Source organism: Protopterus annectens, chromosome 8.part0 (assembly GCF_019279795.1).
Source record: "Protopterus annectens isolate FY-2018-M chromosome 8.part0, PAN1.0, whole genome shotgun sequence".
NCBI lineage: Eukaryota > Metazoa > Chordata > Ceratodontiformes > Protopteridae > Protopterus > Protopterus annectens.
Genome location: NC_056741.1, coordinates 1,950,014,097 through 1,950,034,395, shown reverse-complemented (window position 1 = coordinate 1,950,034,395; position 20,299 = coordinate 1,950,014,097). Strand labels below are relative to the sequence as shown.

Here is a 20,299-nt window from a genome sequence, read left to right as displayed (position 1 = left end):
AAACTGCATTCTGGCATCTCTTTGTTGAGACAACCACTGAGAGAAGAGTAAAGAGCTGAAGGTGACAGAGTTTTTCCATCATACTGCAGGAACCTAGACTTTTTTTCTACTTTTTCTAGTGGTTTCCCATGCCTCGTACGTGTCAGTAAAGTTAAGACATGTAAGCTGTGTGTGGCTTCTCCTACATTGTGTAAAACAGGATGTTTAAGACATGAGCACACGTCTGTGGGATATTGAATTGTAAGTACATGGCTCCTATCACCTTGTATACAACAAGAAAGCCAACACATGAGCACACTTCTGTGAGATGCTGAATGGTAAGGACGTGTCTCATCCCACTCTGTACACAACATGATGAAAGCTAACAAAACAGCACACTTCTGTGAAATGTTGAGATGTGAGGATATGGCTCCTCCCACACCTTTGTGAGATGTATAGCAGTGAGGATATAGCTCCTCCCACTTTGCACACAACAGGAAAGCTAACAAAAGAGCACATTTCTGTGGGATGTTGAGTGGTGAGAACATAGCACCTCCTTCCCTGTACACAACAAGTACATTTAGATATATGCACATCAATGAAGTGTTAAATGACTCATGCATTTGTTTTTTCCTGCCTTGTATGTAGGAGGAAAGTGAAGAAAAATTCATTTTTCAGAGTTTAAGTAGTCTTTCTACATGAGATAGGACAGCCTACTATTCATCACTCATTGCTGCCTCCCAGCTGGCCTTTTGAGGCCCAAGTTGTTAGTCAACCTTGTGTTAGCATGGGCACATGGAGACACTCCTCCAGCTCCAGTGGATTGGTATAGCTGTTAAAGGTCATTACCCATGAAGCGTAAATGAAAGTTTCTTCATCATGGAACTTATAAACAAAGACACTGGTAACCTTCAAACACTGGACCCCACCCAGTTTGAGTTCATGAAGGCCCGATCTTGTCTCCTGAACCTGATTGACTTCTTTGAATCAGTCTCCAGAGCTGTGGATGAGGGTAAGGCAGTCCACACAGCCTATCTGGACCTCGTCAAGGCCTTTAACATCACCCCCCACTCTGGAATCATAGATAAACTTACTAAGCTGGGCATTAATCCCTACGTCACTCGATGGGTTGACAACTGGCTTACTGACAGAACCCACACTGTAAAAGTAGCTGACTCCAAATCCAGGTCCAGACAAGTGACAAGTGGAGTACCTCAGGGTTCAGTCCTGGGACCCCTCTTGTTTGGCATCTACTTCTCTGAAGTACAGGCCAACACTAAGGGACTCTGGCTAACAAAGTTCACAGATGACTGCAAACTGGGAGCCATTATTGAATCCCCAAATGATGTGGATACTCTACAAAAGGGCCTTACAGAAACAGATGCTTGGTGCCAGAGCCATGGGCTCAAGCTCAATGCCAAGAAATGTATAGTTATCCCCTTTGGGAAAAAACATATACCCATGAATTACCACATAGGTGGCAGTACACTAAACACTGAAAGTGTGATAAGAGACTTAGAGACACAAGTGGACAGTGGTCTCACCTTCAATAACCACATCGCCACAACAGTCAGGAAATCCTTCTATGTGGCACACCTCATCACTAAGGGTTTTCATCCAGAAAAAAGGAGGTAATTGTCCCACTGTACTCATCCCTCATTAGACCCATTATATAATACAATGCCCCATTTGGTATGTACCTCTCAAGACATCTGCAACAACTGGAAAGGGCGCAGAAATACCTCACTAAAAGAATCACAGGCCTAAAGCAGATGCCCTATGCTGACCACCTTAAAAAACTCCAGCTATACTCTGTTGCATATCGTCTATTCCGAGGTGATTTCTGCTTAACATACAAGGCCATGTCAAACTCAGAGCTGTTGGACATGCTACACTTAAAGAAATCCCAATCCCTCAGAGCCACACACTCCAGGGATCTAAACCTTGTCATCACAATAAGCAAAACATGCTGGAGGGATAGGTTTCTGACCCAGAGACTCCCCAGACTCTGGAATAAACTGTCCATACATGTCAAGCAGAGCACCTCTTTGGCCCTCTTCAAAGGGAATCTTGGTGATTGGATGGGAGAATGGAAATTCACCCCGGGGATCATGTCAGTCGCCCTACTAGACAGGGGTCCAGGGAAGTAAATAGTGTGGGAAGAAATGGCTAGGCTTGTATAGGCCCTAGGGCCAATAGCCTAGTACCAACCTATGAACCTATGAATAACCAATATTAAGTTTATGTTTGTCACTTATCTCTTAGTCTCTGCTTGTTAACAGAAGTATGCTGTTGAAGTTTCACATAATAAGATAAGTTCTCTATTCAGGAAAGGTGATCTGTGGAGAAGTCTACAGAATTTATTATTCATAAATCAGCAGTAGTGTATGAGCACATGCAAAATTATTGTCACGATGGCCTTATGGTCTCAAACACCTCAACATGATACGCTCAAAAGGCATCATCTGCAAAAGTAGAACATTTAAGCACCAATGTTATGATTAGTTAACATAAGTGAAATAAACCTCCACACAACCCAACATCTCAGTCATAGATGACTCCATAGTGAGACACACCCATCCACCGCTCATCAAGCAGTGGATTGAGAGGGTCACAGTCATTTGTCTATCATGTGCTAGAATATGCCACATTATGCAACCACTCACGTCCCTCCACTACAAGTACACAAATGACACAATCAAAGTACACATGGACGTGAGTGACTTGAGATTTACCTCGCTGGAGCATATGAAGAGAGACGTGATTGAGCTTTCCGAATATGTGTCTGAGTCTGGTATGAACGTTACCTTGAGATGCATTCTATTATCACCAAGAATGATGCCATAACAAAAGGTTATTGAGTTCAATAAATGGCTTAGCTGCTAGTGTCATTTAAAGGTGGTGCAACATATAATAGCCTGGAAAGAGATAGTAGACAATCCTAACTGCATTGCCAAGGATGGCCTGCATCTCTCCCCCAAGACTGTAATATACTGACTAAATCCTTTTCCAGTATCATAGTACCTTTTTTAGGCAATGTCAGGTTTCTAAGGATTCCAACATGACTAAATAGAATCTGGATAACATTAAGATGTTATGCAAAATATAGTGCTCGAAACCACAATAGGAATGTAAGGATAGGCTTCCTAAGATCCTCAGAGATCAATAGCTTAGTAAGTACCTATGAACCATTAAAATGACACTCAAGTAATTCTATTTAAATCAACAAAAATGAATAGAAGAACCAACCAACTCATGTGAAGACAAATAAAATCTCTCTTTAATCCAAAAAAAGGGTAAACGCTTTCATGTATATAACACTTCAACAGACCATAACATTACAAAGGAAAATCACTCTTTATATAATAAAAACAATAAAATAATTAAAAAGCAGTTAATGAGCAAGGGGGCGTGCTAATTCTGACAGCTAATGAGAAGCTGAGTTCTAGTTCATATGGTCTGTACCTAGCTTCTCATTTAAGAATAAGGAATCATTAAAAAGACAATTATGTTACAGAACCTCTGCTTATAGGGATAATGTTAACATAAATTATATGGGCATGCACCCTTGTGGTTCCTGTATAGCATGCGATTATATAGATCTGGCGAGTTTTTTCATCCAGATACAAGAGTGCATTACAAACTGAAGGTGTGTGCTGATTGTACAACTAAAAACTTAGTTTACTTAGCCAAATGTACTGTTTGTGTGTCATTTTATGTAAGCAAAACAAATTGTGCGTTAAAAGATCAGATATTGCATCACATATATGATATACGTAAAAAGAATGTTTTTAATGCCTTGGTGAAATTGTGTTTTATGTTATAAATAGTGAAGTTTTACATTCTTTTAAACTTTTTTGTTTGCAAACAATCAGAGAGGATTTGAGAAGTACGGACATAATAAATAGAACTGAGCAAGTATAAAATAATTGGATTGTTTTGTTGCAAGCCTACAAAGGTTCAGGCTTGAATACTATGATGTCGTTGAAACCTATGCTTAAGGCATGCCCCCTTGCTCATTAACTGCTCTTTAATTATTTAATTGTTTTATTGTTTTTATTATATAAAGACTGATTTTCCTTTGTAATGTTATGATCTGATGAAATGTTATACAAGTGGAAGTGCTTACCCTTTGTTTTTGGATTAAAGAGAGATTTTATCTGCCTTCAGCTGAGTTGGTTGGTTCTTCTATTTGTTTTTGTTGGTTTATCTATCTGGTTAGACTAATCTTTATCTGCTGGTTCTACTTTTTTTCTTGGGTGATTATGTTTATATTCTGCCTTGATTTCCCCTGAGACATTAGTGTGCAGTGAGACTATTTACGCTAAACTGCTCTTATTTTTATTTTACAGTATTTACCTGAGAGTAATACAATAAATGGTTCTTTCCTTTAGTTTTATGTGAAGTACTTGCCCCTTGAGAGTAATACAATAAACAGCTGTTACCCTTATTTTCATGATACACCACTTGCCTTTGAGACCAATGCAATAAATTGCTGTTACCCTTTTTATTTTACAGTACTTGTCCATAAAAGTAATGCAATAAACTGCCCTTGACACTAACACAATAAGTGTCTATTACCATTACTTTTATTTTGCAGTATGTGCCCCTGAGAGTAATACAACAAATGCCCTTTGCCCTTATTTTCATTTTATAGTACTTGGCTTTGAAAGTAATACAATAAACATCTCTTAATCTCTTTTTCATTTCCTCGGTCATGCCCTTGACAGAAATACAATTAATAGCTTTTACCCGTATTTTTATTTTACAGTACTTGCCAGTGTAAGTAAAATAACAAATGACTCATACCCTTTTTTATTTTATAGTATTTGCCAGTGAGAGTAATACAATTAATGACTCATACCTTTTTTATATTTTACAGTACTTGCCCATTAGAGTAATACAACAAATGACTCATATTCTTATTTCTGTTCTTATTTTACAGAACTTACCCGTGAGAGTAATACAATAAATGACCTGTACATTTTTTTTTAATTTTACAGTACTTGCCTATGAGAGTAATATAATAAATGAGTCATACCCTTTTTTATTTTACAGTACTTGCCTGGTATAATACAACACATGACTCATACCCTTATTTTTATTTTTATTTTGCAGTCCTTGTGCATGACAGTAATACAATAAGTGACTCATACCCTTATTTTTATTTTACAGTACTTGCCCTTGCTTCTGGACCAGAGCTTGGCCAGCTTACATTTCTGGGCCTGATTGGAATGATTGACCCTCCAAGGAAAGGAGTGAAGCAAGCAATTAAAATTCTGTTGAAATCTGGTGTGTCTGTGAAAATGATCACTGGAGATGCAATGGAAACAGCAGTGGCTATAGGTAAATTTTCTATTCTAAGTGAAATACCATGCATGCATTTCCTGTAAACAAGTTTTGCCATTCTGGAATACAGAAAGGTTTTATTAAGTGCTAAATATTTGTATTTATCATTAGGACTGTATCAAACTGTTCAGGGGACCTCAAAAATGAGAGACTTCAGTGGTTTACATGGTTAATAGCCGCAGTGGTACAGCGGTAGCATTGTCACCTCACAGCAAAAGGTTCTCCCGTTCGATTCTCGGCTGAAGCGCCTTCTGTGTGGAGTCTGCATGTCCTCCCCACGGTCGAGTGGCGTTCAAAAGACATGCGTGACTGGGCGTGCCTTCGTTGAAGGTTGGGCAATGGGCTGGCACCTTGGCATTGTAAAAATCAACTGCCAATCATTAGCAGACCAGAGTTCCGCTGTGGCAACCCCAACCCAGAAAAGCCGAAAGAAAAACAACAACAACCATCCAACACTTTTTTGGATCAGCTTTAGACATTTGGAAGGGAGTTGTCTGAGATGCAGCCATATATGGTCAAATACTATGGTGTTTCTTTTCTAAGACATTTACACCAGCATATTACTATAAGAAGACTGAATTCCATTTTTTGTTCTCTAGGGCACGTTGTATAATCCTATTTTACCATCCTTAATATAGCATTTTTATTGTTAATATTTTACTGAACACTTTGAATGTCATATAACAAAGTGCAAACACTGCAAATTAAAATAGACATAACTGTTAACCTGCGTATAGCAACTTCAGACAGTTTAGTGGTATTCCGGTGTCTGTCGTGCTTTTCCGTAGAAATAAGAAATGGCCTTTTACCCATAATTGCATAGATGCTATAATATACTCATAGTTGTAGCGGTATTAATTCTTTGAGGACAAATTCTTCAAGGCTTGTATATCAAATGCTCAACTTCCTTACTGAAAAAAAACATCAGCCATCAAAGGTGAGAATATCTGTCTACAAAAATGTTTTTAAAATATTGTACTATAAAATGCAGCTAAATTAAAACATCACTAACAGAACATAGCTGAACATATCTGACTGCATGCATGGCTTTGTTTAATTGTGGGATTTGTCAGATATTAATATGTCCTGTCTTAGGTGGCAATGCCAAACTCAGAGTTAAAATAAAACAATTATATAATGTGGGATGATTTCCCTTCACATATAACATGGTCCTGTGTGTTCTGATGGCTGTCAAATATTGGCCAGCTTCACTTTTTTGGAACTATTTTCATTCAATGAAATTTGGCTTTGGCCGTTACTTTCTTGTCGAGTCATACCATGAGCAAACAATAATGCCCAACAGGGTGTGTGTTAATGTGAAATTAATGCTTACCCAGGGACGTTGTGAGGCCTGATGCTGCAAGCAGATCACTGCAATTGGTGAAGCGTGCAGTTAGATAGTTTCAGAATGATGTGGTCCTACACAGTGACAGAGCCATATTGTGAGAAACTGTTATTATGGTTTGATTAAGGGTGTGGAAGTCTATTGTTTTGAATATGACCTTCTGTTGAAGTTCTCACTGGCACAAATTTCTGTGTTTTTTCTTCTGTCAGTGTGACATCAATGATTTTTCAGAAGAATAATGTTCTGAACAGTAGCACATAATGAAGATGATTAGGGCTGTAAGCTGTTAATGCGTCACTGCTTCCAGGAGTCCAGGGATTGATTCCTTCAGCCTCTATTGTTTGCCTACTGTGTTACTGCAATTCACTTAACTACAGAGTGGTCCTAGGCCATGCCTGAAAAGGGAATGGGCTCGGCCTGTTAAAAAAAATGGAAGCCCATGCCTTATTGGCATTCTGGCAGAGACTACAGAATAAGTGGGCTTAGATCAAAGATCATCGTAAAACAATAAGTTATAGTGATGTTCAGAGAATTCTAGTAAATGTAAGATGAAGCTGATGTGATTTGTTGTTAGTGTGACTGGAAAAATAGGGGGAAAATGAAATGGCCAAAGCCTTCATGACAGGCATCAAAGTGACATAAGATATACCCCAAACATGCTCTATAGCCTGTCTCCAGGAAAAGTGAGCATGCATGAGCCTTGTCACTCCTCTCTTGCTCAGACCCAGCTGCTCCAGCACCTTGGCTGATATTTGAACCCAGGCCATATTTCGTATGGCCAGGGCTTCATCCTTGTATGCCATGGAACTGGCTTGCTCTATGCAAATTTTACTTAATCCAACCTACATCAACCTCAGACATGATACTATATCAGTTAAGAGTGCAAATGTCAGAGCTGTACAGTGTCTTTGAGGAAACTGGTGGGTTTTACTTCCTTAGCTGAGCTTAAGGTACTGTCAAGGACTCTTCTGGAAAGCTTGTTGTCATATCTAAAAGTAACCACGATATCATCCCTCTCACAGCTGTCATTTTGGGCATAAAAGCCTGTCTCATGCAGTCTACTCTTTAATCTCTGTAGTTGGACCACTCATTTTTTTCTGTTTTATTAATGACTTTCCCCAGGGATCTCAGACATGCTAACTATATCCCGTATGCAGACAACATTGTACTAATAAGGGCAAATAAAAAAATACCTTCACATTGCAAAATGAACTTCAGAATGACTTAAGTATTTGGAACTGGCTTTATACTAATGCATTTACCAGGAATACTCAGAAAACCTCCTTTCTGACAGATATCAGAAGCTTCAACAATTAGAACACTTCTGTATTTCAGATCCCTCAGCCCCCCATAGGTTCATACATGTGTACTACGCAAATGACCACTAAGGCCTTTATAAGCCTAGCCATGCAACTCAAATGTGACCCATAAGTTTTATGTTTTAGACATTTATAAAGGGGTGAATTTTAATTATTATGATTTACTGGTTGCCTCTGACCATCAGAGACATAGTCATCAGGGTGGGATGAATTTCTAATTTCCCATCATGGTCCAAGTGGGTTGGGGAGGGATTTTGTTTCATATGGATGGGAAGTCTATTCCACATAAAGAGAATTCTCTCCAACCTGCCATATTTATGTCACAAGCAAAATTTAGGTCTTTGGATCTAGTAGTTGTCATGCTGCATTTTTGTGGATGTACAAAAGGTTAATCAGAGTGGGGACCAAGGATGCCTTGTATGCCAGGTACAGATCACCTGTCAGTAGTCTGTAGGAGGCAGAATATAGAGCTAGGGCCTTGAAGTGACCTGCATAGGACATTATCCAAAATCTCCCATGCTTTCTGACTATTGTATAACCTTTCACAAACACTTTGACTCATATCTGCAGAGTACAATGTCAACTGGGAGTTTCCAACAAAATTTCCAATTTTTCTAACCACTGAGACAAGACATTTTATTTCCATCATATTACTTCCCAGATCTGAATACAGTCTATCTCCTTCTGCTGTTCACAAAACACCTCTCATTTTCAGTATGCAGAAAAACAAAAAAAAAAATAGATTTATTTACCTGTCGAACTATAGTGAGCACCAGTGTATCACAATGAGCAAAGGTAAATGGCTACCAGTCAGTGCTAGAGCTACTCTTCTCCTGAACACACCCACATTTCAACTTTTACATGACAAATAATGCCCACCAGTTATGAATAAACTATTTATCAAATGCTCATTGTAGTCCATCTGCAACTTTGCTGAAATACAACTAAAAGAGCCCATCCTTTACTTTTGCTACCTGTAAATGATCCTTCTCCAGATTTGCCCTTGCATTCTGGAACTATCCTGCAGACTGACAGGCTGAAAACGTTCAGGAAAACTCTTTGCTCTCACCTCATCTCAGAAAACAAATGTAAATGCTTCAGAGAGGTCATTAATTTTCTCATTTCTCTCCACTTTTTGATTTCTGCTCTCTGATATTCATCCTTGTTCTCTAAGATAAAAGTGTTTTTTTTTTCTTTTTTTAATTTCTAATTTTTCTTATGTGTGTTTATACTGATGATACTGTAGTAAATTTACAAATTCTCATAGTTGTATAATTGACTGCTTTTAAATTTTCTGCAGTACTTGCTCATTTAAATCTATATGAGACAAGTTATGTATATGCTCATTTGGTTTAATAATTGTATGGGTTATGTGTTATGTATTTGTCTGTATCATGTATTTGCCTTCTTGGCCTCACTCATGATAGAAAATGGTCTTCTGATCAACCCACTTGCCTGGTTAACAAATGGTTAACAAAATGCTAAATAAATAAATAAATTATGTTTCTGTCATAATAAACATTCTGATGTCACCTCCATTGGCATACAGGAATAAATCTCAGACTATGAACCAGAAAATGCAAGTTCGGTTAGCAGTGCAGATGTATGATGGAACTAGTAGAAGATGGGGATTGGAATGATGAGTCTACGTCTGCCTGCCTCACCCAGAAGGGAGAGTCATAGATTGATATGCAGGTGAATCTACATCTAGTTTTGGTGGTCTATAACAGGATAAAAGCAAGCCAGGCTGTGTAAGCATGAAAGTCTAGGGGAGTGTGATATCCATGGGCCCTGAGCAGGACCCCACCAGTAACCATGCCACATGACTCGTCACAGCTCCCCACATAATATCAGCATGTAACAGAGCAGAGCCATAACCAGATGAAACTAAGCCTACCTATTTGAACAGCAATTGTGGTTTCCAGGCTCTCTCACCCACTCCAGGGGGAAAAACATCATCACCAGCCTAAGGGGGTGGTGGGTGTCCCCAACCAGAGAGGATACATACCAAGGTGAGTGGAGTGCATCTGCAGACTAGGAAAAGATGAAGCTCAGTGGAAGGTGACTTACAGCAGGGTTATTTATATCCCCTGTCCTACTGTGAGGCAAAACTATGGAAAAAAAATAATCTGATGACTTATTTTATTTTTTATTTTTATTTTACATTTGTTGACCGGGATAGTTCGACTGGAATCATGTCCATTTTCAGCGGAGGCCTGGGAAGAAAAGCTGCAAGACAAACAGCAACAATTAAAATAAAAATGAAGACACTTTACAGATTTGATATTTACAAAGACGGAATAACAATTTTACCGGTAAGGGTTAACCCCTGGATATAGCCAGGAGAAAAAGAAGATTAACAGTAAATTGACTAATAATTTATTTACATATGAGATATGAGTTAGCCAGGCTTGTTACAGTGGCAAAGCCAGTGTAGACTTTCCTTGTGGATTTCTACAATTTTATACTAGTACTATGATCAGTGTCCTACTGTCATACTCATGTTCTGTGCAGTGTTTCACCAGTCCTGCATGTAGTGCAAAAAAGTCCAGGTTTAGAGTCATAAAAAAGTGTCACATGTAGTGTGTCACCAGTGTCATGTACATTTTGTGAAGTGTTTCACCAACTCCATCTGTATTGTCCCAAAAGTGCCGTGAGCAGTATGTCATTAAGTTCATAATAACAACAATGTGAAGTGTCTCACCAGTTCCATGTACACTGGTCACCAGAGTGTGTGCCACATGCTATGATTCACTGGGTCCATATGCAGTATTCCACCAGGTGTCTCACTAGTGCCATGTGCATCATCCACCAATGCCTTGTGCAATGTCCCATAAGATCCACATATAAAAATAAACAAGTTTACTTTAACAATTTGCAACACAATGTAGCAATTGTTATTTATATCTGAAAAAGTCTTTCCTCACAAGGCAAAAGCTCTCATATGGCTGTTTATTCTAAATTATAACCATTTATTGTTCTTACACAAAGTCATTTACATCTTTTACTAACTGTATAAAAATGAATATTATCAAACTAATCTTGAATGAATAAAAAAAGTTTATTTTGAAGAAAATGACTACATGGATTACTTTTGGATTCCAGTTGTGCAAGGATTTATTTTGAGATTTTGTTTTTAACCACTCACCACTTCAGTTCATTCTTTGTTTTCTTGTACTGAAGGTGCCGATCTTTTATCCTTTACAATGGGACTGAATTATTGGATCTTACGAGTGTTTTATTGTTTTCTTTTCTTATTATACCTTCACAAACTGTTTGTTTAGAAGATCAATACTTCCTAGCGTACCAGACCTTTAGTAAGTCCACCGTGATTAACATTAAATACCATTCTCTGGTTCCAGCATCATTGTGAGTCACCCAAAAAGAGCTCTTCACTCTGCTGAAATCCTGGCTTATCTTTTTCTGAGGTGTTTGTTGCACATCTTTCTGTTGGTCGGTATATGGTCTGTTCTCCTTGTTCCCTGCTTGTCTGCTTGGTACAGACCAGTTCATTGTCATGTGGTAGAACTAATCTGCTTTGTAAGACATTCTAATACAGATAAGCCTTTGTGACCCCTGTTCAGTTCTTCATTTAAACTGTGCATTGTGGTCATTTTCACACATTCTGCATCTGAATGTAGAAGATTAGCACCTCCCAGTTCAGTATGCTTTATCCTATGTGTTCCACTGACATAAGGATGTGTTGGTATACCTTACATCCCAGTTCAGTATGCTTTATCCTATGTGTTCCACTGACATAAGGATGTGTTGGTATACCTTACATCCCAGTTCAGTATGCTTTATCCTATGTGCTGTACTGACATAAAGATGTGTTGGTATACCTTAGGCAAGGCATGCCTACATTTAACTTCTTCTGCTGATTATGTGTATATCCTGGTACAACAGGACTTCAATCCCTAACTCACCTTCTAAATAAAAATGTCAAACCTGAATGTTCTCTGACATGTGCAGAAGCCCAGCTCTCATACTCTTTGAAATATTTGCTCTCTGCAGTGAAAAGTGGATGTCATATGACTTTTAAGTATAATGGAGAGGGACTGCTTCAACATCAAATACCTTGATTATCATCAACACCAATAGCGTTTGCATTGCATCCATGTACTTCTATACTTTTTCCTTCCCATTTATTAATGCAGCTAATATGCAGGGTGAATCCACCACATGCAAACCCTACATAATGGGGTAAGGGAATATTGGGGTTCTAGGACTACTTTTTGTTCCCGCATGTTAATATGGACATACTTTAAGATTATGTAAGAATTACTGTCTCCCTCAGAAACCAATACATGTTCATATTTCAATTCCTAACAAAGAAGCTAGCCACCAGCTACTGAAGTTAACTAGAGTTGGACAAATGTGCACACATGGCACTTTGTATTTTGAGATAAATAACATTTAATAGCAGGTGGACAATAGTGATGGATGGGATCCTTTATTTACATGTATTTGTCTTAGTGGTTGCATTAGTCATGACTCCCTGTAGATATGGCTGTTTGTTTTGATTGGCCTTGTCCTGCAAAAGGTGACGATTCAAGATGAAGCAGGATTATCTCATTAAAAAGTTAAGTAATTTAAATAGAGATTATTTAGTTGTTTTATTTCTTATGAATTAAACTTAAACATTGTCATAACTCGACCTTATAACAAATTTGGATTTTCTCATTTCAGGTAAACAACTTGGGCTTTGTGACAAGGACTATAAAGTTATGTCAGGTGAAGAACTGGAAATGTTGCAAGAATCTGAGCTAGCATCTTTAATTAAGCAGGTGATTAAGCTTAAACTAGCTAAATTAAAATTTGACAGCTTTGTTTGCAGTTCAAACAAATACAGTAGCTACAGGTTTGGCTAACTGCTGTGCTTTTAACATCTTACAGGTTTCAGTTTTCTACAGAACAAACCCAAAACAGAAGCTTAAAATTATAAAGGTAACTGGATATTGTTTTATTTTCATTTACGTGAATATAGCTGCATTAATGTATACTTTGAAAGTGTAAGATAAACCATATAGAAATAAAGAAGCCCTGCGGGCACATGCAGTACCACAAATGGGTAGCGGAGTGCTGCTCTTGTGTAGGACATGGCAGTCTACATTAGTTGTTCACAGCTTCCCCTTACTTCCCTGAGCTCTTTTTTAAAGGGCCCACTCCCTGAAGCACAAGTCCCTGATGGTGAACTTGCCAATCATGCTCTTCTTTAGAAAATCACTACTAGTGAGTGTATGCCAGCAGTAATTCTTATATTTTTGTGTGATTTCTCTCTTCTTCATGTCTGTGCAACAGAGGAGTTGGTGAAAATAACTTCAGGGTTGTGTGGATGGCTTGCTGTCCCATATGAGGGGTGCAGGGGTGCATGCTCCACTCTAATCATGTTTACTTTTGAGTTTCTTTACTGGTTTGGATTCCAGCCAGTTCAACTACACAAGTTGAGTACTTGGAGAGTTAAACAGTGAAGATAAGTAGATAAAGCAGTTGCTTATCCCCCCCCCCCCTTTGATTATGAAAATGGTGTGGAAATGTTAAAACAGTGAGACGTAATCCTCATGTGAGTACAAATATGCAAGTAGTCAGTGGAAACACCTGAAGTAACTAAGCAGTGTCTCATGAATTCATCATTATACATAGCTACAGCAGGCTTCTCATATTAAACATCCAGGGTAGAAGGGTAACTTCGCTGCTGTCTCTGCACCAACTTAGTTGTACTTTTCCAGGTTAGGGGGAGTTTTGTGAATCACAATTAACAACATTTTGATTTAATAAAAACAGTAGACTGAAAGAATACACCTTCCTGTTCAGCATAAAATATTGTACAACCTTTCTATGGAAGCAAGACCTTCACTTATTCTGTGTGGTGAATTTTAAACCCACCCCTCCCCCACATCTCTGATCCCCCCCCCCCAGCTGACCACCAGCTTCCTTCAGCTCCTCTTGTTTATCAGCTTTACTGGACCCCCTTCCCTGGCCTCAAATCAGCATATACCTGGGGCCAGTAAGGAGATCAGTGATGCTGGTGCTGTGTTGTGCCACTGCTGGAGAGTGTGCCCTAACTCATACCCCTGTGTGGCAGCCTTGCTTGCTGATGGATCGCTGCCTTCAGGAGATGCATGCTTGCATTTTTGCATATGTAACTTCCCATTTAAGTGACTCACCACTTATGCAGCATAGAGCTCACCAAACTTGTAACTCCACTTATTGTAGAGAGCCTAGGCTGTTTCATTTTCTCCATCCAGGATGGACAAACTAACATCTGCCATTTTTCCCATCCTCCTCCTCCTGTGGTCAATCCAGTAGCCAACACACATGTCATCCAGAAAGTAGTAAGAGCTTTATCCCTCTGTGCCACGACATCCAGAGAGTAGTAAGAGCTTTATCCCTCTGTGCCACGACATCCAGAGAGTAGTAAGGGCATTGTACCTCTGAGCTACGGCACCACTCACATTTTGGTTTCTTCTAATTTTGAACTTTGAGTATATAGCAGGTTTTTTCATCTTTATTTGGTAAACCTTAAGTATGTTCATTTCTCCAAGAAAATGTGCTTTTCCCTCCTCCAGCATTTGAGAAGTCTACAATTAGTATGCCTTAATGAATGTGAGTTACTATATTTCTGAGTGTTTCATCAGTAAGCTGCCCTATTCCTGTTTTTTTCCATGTGTAGTATCAGCTGTCTCTCCATATGTGCTCCATAGATTTCTAATAAATGTGTAAATACCCAATGGGAGCTACTTTTACATTTTTTACAGGATTTTAATCACTGTAATTGTGTTAAATTTATTTGTCTGGTAACAACTAGTTATCATGTTTTTTTGTTTTTGCCTGTGGTTCTAGTGTGCTTCTAAAATCTGATATCAAATCCACATTTTCTATTTCTCCTGTAACTTTAACTTAAGACAAGAGGTAATTGCCTAGTATTTCTGTTGACTCACAGCTACCTTGTTATATGTGTAACTGTTCAGTGCCTCATTAATTTACAGACCTTTTCCATTAATGACCCAAGCCAGAGCCACAAAGTCTACACATATTAGTAATACATATAATCTAAAATGAGCTGTAAATGCATGTAATATAAAATAAGTTCAAAATCATAGAAGCAGAGAAGTAAAAGGATGCCTGTTGATTAATACAAATCCTCTCCATTCAACTGAATACCAGTTCATGGTTGTGCACAGATGAGAATAAACAAAGCAGAAAAATCAAGAACATAAGTTCAAAATTCAACAAGTAACCATAATACCCAAACACAGCATCTCTTACAGGGGGCCTATATCCCAGTCATATAATCAACTCTGAGATCAGTGCATTTTGGAGGAAAGGGACATTTCCCTCATTTTGAAAGCTATCTCTACATGAGTGAATGGATTCATGTCAATGTATTGGCAGCTGTTTCTTTGACTGTGATTGATCAAAGAAGTTTTGATGACATACCATCAGAAACAATGTTTTTTGCAGAGGGGGCAATCCAGACACCACCTGATCTTATATATACTTACTTCGAGATTGCAAAACAGTGGAAAAAATGGAAAATCCCACAGCCATCAAAAGGTGTTTCAGCAAAATTTCTTTGATCAGTAGTTGAAAAAAATGACTGTTGATAAATTTACTGTATCCCGAACAAACTTCTCTTGGCAGAGTCCTTTCCAAAAATTTAGGATAGAGCCCTTCCTGCAGTAAACATACACAAGATAATGTTAACGGCAGTTAAGCACAAAGACTGGTGAAACTGGATTCACTGTTAAACCAGACAGTAGAGGACACAAGCTTTTAAGATCAGACATAAAATGCAAAATTACAATAAAAATCTACTTAGTTGTTAAAGTGCCTATTTAGCCACATCATGCAAAATAGAAATATCTGCAGAGTTTTCCAGAAAACTAATACATTTAAATTTCAATACTTACCATTCAAATTAAGTACCCTACATATTTGCAAATGTCAGACATTTCAGTAGCTACATATCCTATATCAGTCAAGGTCACATTTTTTTTTTAAATCCGTAACCTAAAGGGCTTTTTAAACTAAGGTAGAGGTATTAGAGATCACCCTTTGAAGACATTTCAGTAGCTGAATTCAGAGAGTCGGCAAGTCTGATCCATGGTAGACTTGAAAGATGCAGATTTAAAGACACATAGAAAGCTATAATGCCAGCAAAGACTTTATTTCCAGTGAAGACATAGACTTCCCAAAACTATTCAGCACCAAAAATAAATGCTGTATCAGAGACATTGTAGAAAAATAGAAACATACACAGCACATCAGAGGTATCAGAAAAATATATACATTTTGTATAATGCAAAGAATCAGACTCCTGTTTTATTCTATGCCGTTAAATCTTACCTTAGGTCTTCAGAATGCTATCATAATTTTTCCTGAAGATGGAAAACTTCAGTAGCATGTTTATCCACTGAAGGAAGCTGAGTCTATCCATGGTCCAAGCAGTAGAAAAGTTCATCTTATCAGAGACTGACCCTACATTTGACCAAAGAGGTGGGTCCACCTCTGTTAGAACAGTATAAGCACAGTGCATTTCATGAGGCTAGTCAGTGGTCAGCAAATACTGAACACTGGATAACAAGTGGTTTGTAGGTTAGGGCTACAGCAGAATGGTGTGCACCCTGTTTAACAGATAACCAGTAATTCCAAACCACGGAAACACAGTGTTTTAGCGCTCCCTCTCTCTCTTACTCAACTAAACTCTTTAAAATATTTAAATTTGCACTAAAAGAACACAGTCTCAATAACCTTGTCTGTTCTTGTAGTCATATAATTATATCACCTTAAATGTTTTGGCCACTATACACTGTAAATACTTTTACTAACTTAATATAGTTGCAATTTACACCATCTGTCTCCGTATCCAATCTCTCCTGCTTTCTTTATTTCTGTGGCTGAATAAACAGAATTGATTAAACAGTATTCTTACTTATGAAAATATATAAACAGAATTACTAAAAATCTAACACACTGGGTTTATTTTCTTGTATTGTATACCTCTATAATATGTATTTGTCTTGTATATCTACTTCAATTTATATTGTGTAAAAACTTTCTTGACTTTCAAAGTTAAGCTGATGTTATGTAAACATTTCTGTGATTGTATGGAGCTTTTTTCCCGGGGCCTCCACTGAAAATGGATCATTGGCCCAGTGGACTTTCCCAGTCAACAAATGTCAATAAATAAATAAATAATAAATAAATAGATGCAGATCTGATGGATACACATATAGAAAACAAAAGGCCCTGCAGTGGTTAGAAATTAATTTCTAAGACATGGACTGCATAGTCTAGTCATATGATGAGAATCCCTTTTTAAAGACCTATTCAAGCATCTTGTTATAGGATGCTTGTTATTTTATAGCATATTCAACCCACGGTAGTGGTGCTGCGGTAGCGTTGTCGCCTCACCGCAAGAGGTTGTCCCGTTCGATTCTCAGCTAGAGCGTCTTCTGTGTGGAGGCATACGTGAATGGGCGTGCCTTCGTTGAAGGTTGTGCGTCAGGGCTGGTAACGCGGCACTTAAAAATCCACTACCAAACATTAGCGGACCGGAGTTCCGCTGTGGCGACCCCTAACCGGGATAAGCCGAAAGACACAACAACATTCAAGTTGTCTGTTTATTTTATTAATTAACAAAGTGATCTAATAAATGAAAAGTGACCAAAGCTCTAGATAGTTATTCTGTGTTACATTGTCCTAAATGCTTTCATTTAGGGTCGACGATGAATTGGGTAGAGGGAATGTGCAACATACAAGAAGTATTCTTAGCTTTACTGCAGTTTGTCATTAGTATTATGTTCTAGAACCTTGGTGATTATACAGGATTAGGCAGGGTTTGGGGAGCAGCTAATAATAGTAACATCACTTGTGTAGAACATTATTAAAACCCTTGTAATATTGAACATAAAAAGAGTGACAACCAGGAAGAAAAGAAAAAGAAAAAAAAAAGACTATGTGGCTATTGATCAACAACTACTTCATTGATACCCAGTTTTTGGACACCTGCAGCATCAACATTGGGTGTTGAAGAAAAAGAAACCAAAACATTAGATTTTGTCACAAAAAGAAACTAATATGCTTCTAAAGTTGGACATCAGCTGGGGGGTAAATACCACGTGTTTCTAAAGTCTTAATGGTTATGGACATCAGCTGGGTGTAAAGACCATGTGTTTCTAAAGTCTTAATGGTTATGGACATCAGCTGGGTGTAAAGTATAGCCAAACAGTCCACTTATGCTGTGCTGGTGAGATCATATGAAAACAGAAACATTTATGTCCGCAGCTAGTTGGGTTTGGCTTTGCTGTCCTGAATGTATCTACAAAGACTTATAAAGAATGAAGTAAAAAGTCATGGATATTCAGATGCCATATAGCTGAAACAATTGATGTCCTTAAGGGGTCATTTGTAGATATCCCATGGGCCATTATTATAGGCATCTGTTATAAGAGGTTTAGTGTATCACACAATAGAAACTCTAGCTTTGCTAGTTTTTTCTTGTAGTTTTTACTAAATGGATTGTTTGTTTGACCCTTTTACTTTTTGGTTTGGATGTTAGTTTTGATATTTTTGCAGACACCTTAATGGTTATGGACATAGCCATATAGCTAAAACACGATGTCCTTAAGGGGTCATTTAGATATATCCCATGAGCCTCTATTACAGGAGGTTTAAGGTATCACACAGTAGATTTTCTAGCTTGATGAGGTGTTTCTTGTAGCTTTTACTAACTTATTACTATGTAGTATATAAATAAGCTTAGTAAAGAAATCTCTTCTGTATATCCTTACCCTTGGCATATCTACCCTTAAACCTGCTTTTATAACAATCTTCCTGATTTTTACTGCTTTCCCCATCACTTTTCATTCCCCACCTTCCAAACAATAATTAAAATTCTCCCACACACCAACACTAAATGTAGTAAAACTATTTCTCTAGATTTTCCAATATCTCAGCTCTTACCTTATGGTTAGTACATGCATAGGCGCAGCACATTTTTTCATGCACATTTCCCAGCAAACAGTAGCATAATAAAATCTTCAGAGAAATGCTTACAATGTCATTTTTAAAAATGTCACTACTTTTTTTGAAATATAACAAGCAAACAAGAACATTACACTGACCCCAAAGACCAGAGTTCTACATTTATTTATTTCATTCACATTTATTTCCATTTCATACAGACATCATTATCTTAAGCCGCGGTGGTGCAGCAGTAGCATTGTCGCCTCACAACAAGAGGTTCTCCCGTTCGATTCTCGGCTGGAGTGCCTTCTGTCTGGAGTCTGCATGTCCTCCCCGTGGTCGAGTGGCATTCAAAAGACATGCGTGAATGGGCGTGCCTTCATTGAAGGTTGGACATCGGACTGGCACCTCAGCACCATAAAAATCTACTGGCAATCACTAGCAGACTGGAGTTTCACTGTGGCGATCCCTAACCAGGAAAAGACAAAAGAAGAAGAAGAACAACAGACATCATTATCTTGTTTCACTAACAAATAGATAATACTAAACCTTTACATTGACGTATTAATATAAGTTAAATTCAATGACAGATATTTCAAATTTACATTTTTGATTATATCTTCTAGAGTTAAGCATTCTCCAAAATACCCAGTAATCTATCAACACTGAGTATTTTTAGTTCCAGATCATTATTCTTTCTTAGGTTGCAAAACAGTAGACCTATTATAAGCATTTATACTTTTTCCATATGCTCCTCTGTTAATCTGTCATCAAATGACTGTTTAAAGGTATTATCTACAATATCTTCATTTATTTTTCTCTCTTCCTCACACTACAAGTCATGTACATTGTCTACAACTTTTTTGCACAATTACATTGTCAACATTGACATACTCAGTTGTAAAATGTTCTTTTTCATACTCTTTGGGACAGTTCATCCCAAATTGGCTTGATTAATAGCCTATCCATTCTGTAATACAACTAATTTGCATGTATTTTTCTCCACCAGTTTCATATGTCTTCACACATTCTTTCAAAAGATGCTCTTGTTTATCCATCAAATAATGCATAGTACTTTCAGTCCTTGCAACAATACAGTACTAGGTAAATAACAAACATGAACATCTTTCAAAGAAAAATCAATCATAACAAGCCAACCCTCCTTCCAAAACCCATAAAGCAGAAAACATTTTTCAGTAAAGTATCATAATACCTCCTTTTTAAATACAATTTTGCCATTTGGCTTAAAGAAATACTTAATATTTTTAGATTCAAAAGATACCAAGAAGCAGTTTTTCACAAACTTCAAACTTTAGCCTTCATCGGATATAATACA

At 37.8% G+C, this 20,299-nt stretch overlaps 1 protein-coding gene across 1 annotated transcript in view; it reads left to right on the top strand.

Moving 5' to 3' along the window:
• The window catches only part of ATP2C2 (ATPase secretory pathway Ca2+ transporting 2), a 629,254-nt gene that overhangs the window by 507,226 nt on the left and 101,729 nt on the right, over nucleotides 1-20,299 (top strand). The window contains exons 18-20 of the mRNA XM_044081473.1: nucleotides 5,155-5,325; nucleotides 12,682-12,779; nucleotides 12,889-12,939. Coding sequence (XP_043937408.1) covers nucleotides 5,155-5,325; nucleotides 12,682-12,779; nucleotides 12,889-12,939 — 320 coding nt within the window. The remainder of the gene's footprint in view (nucleotides 1-5,154; nucleotides 5,326-12,681; nucleotides 12,780-12,888; nucleotides 12,940-20,299) is intronic.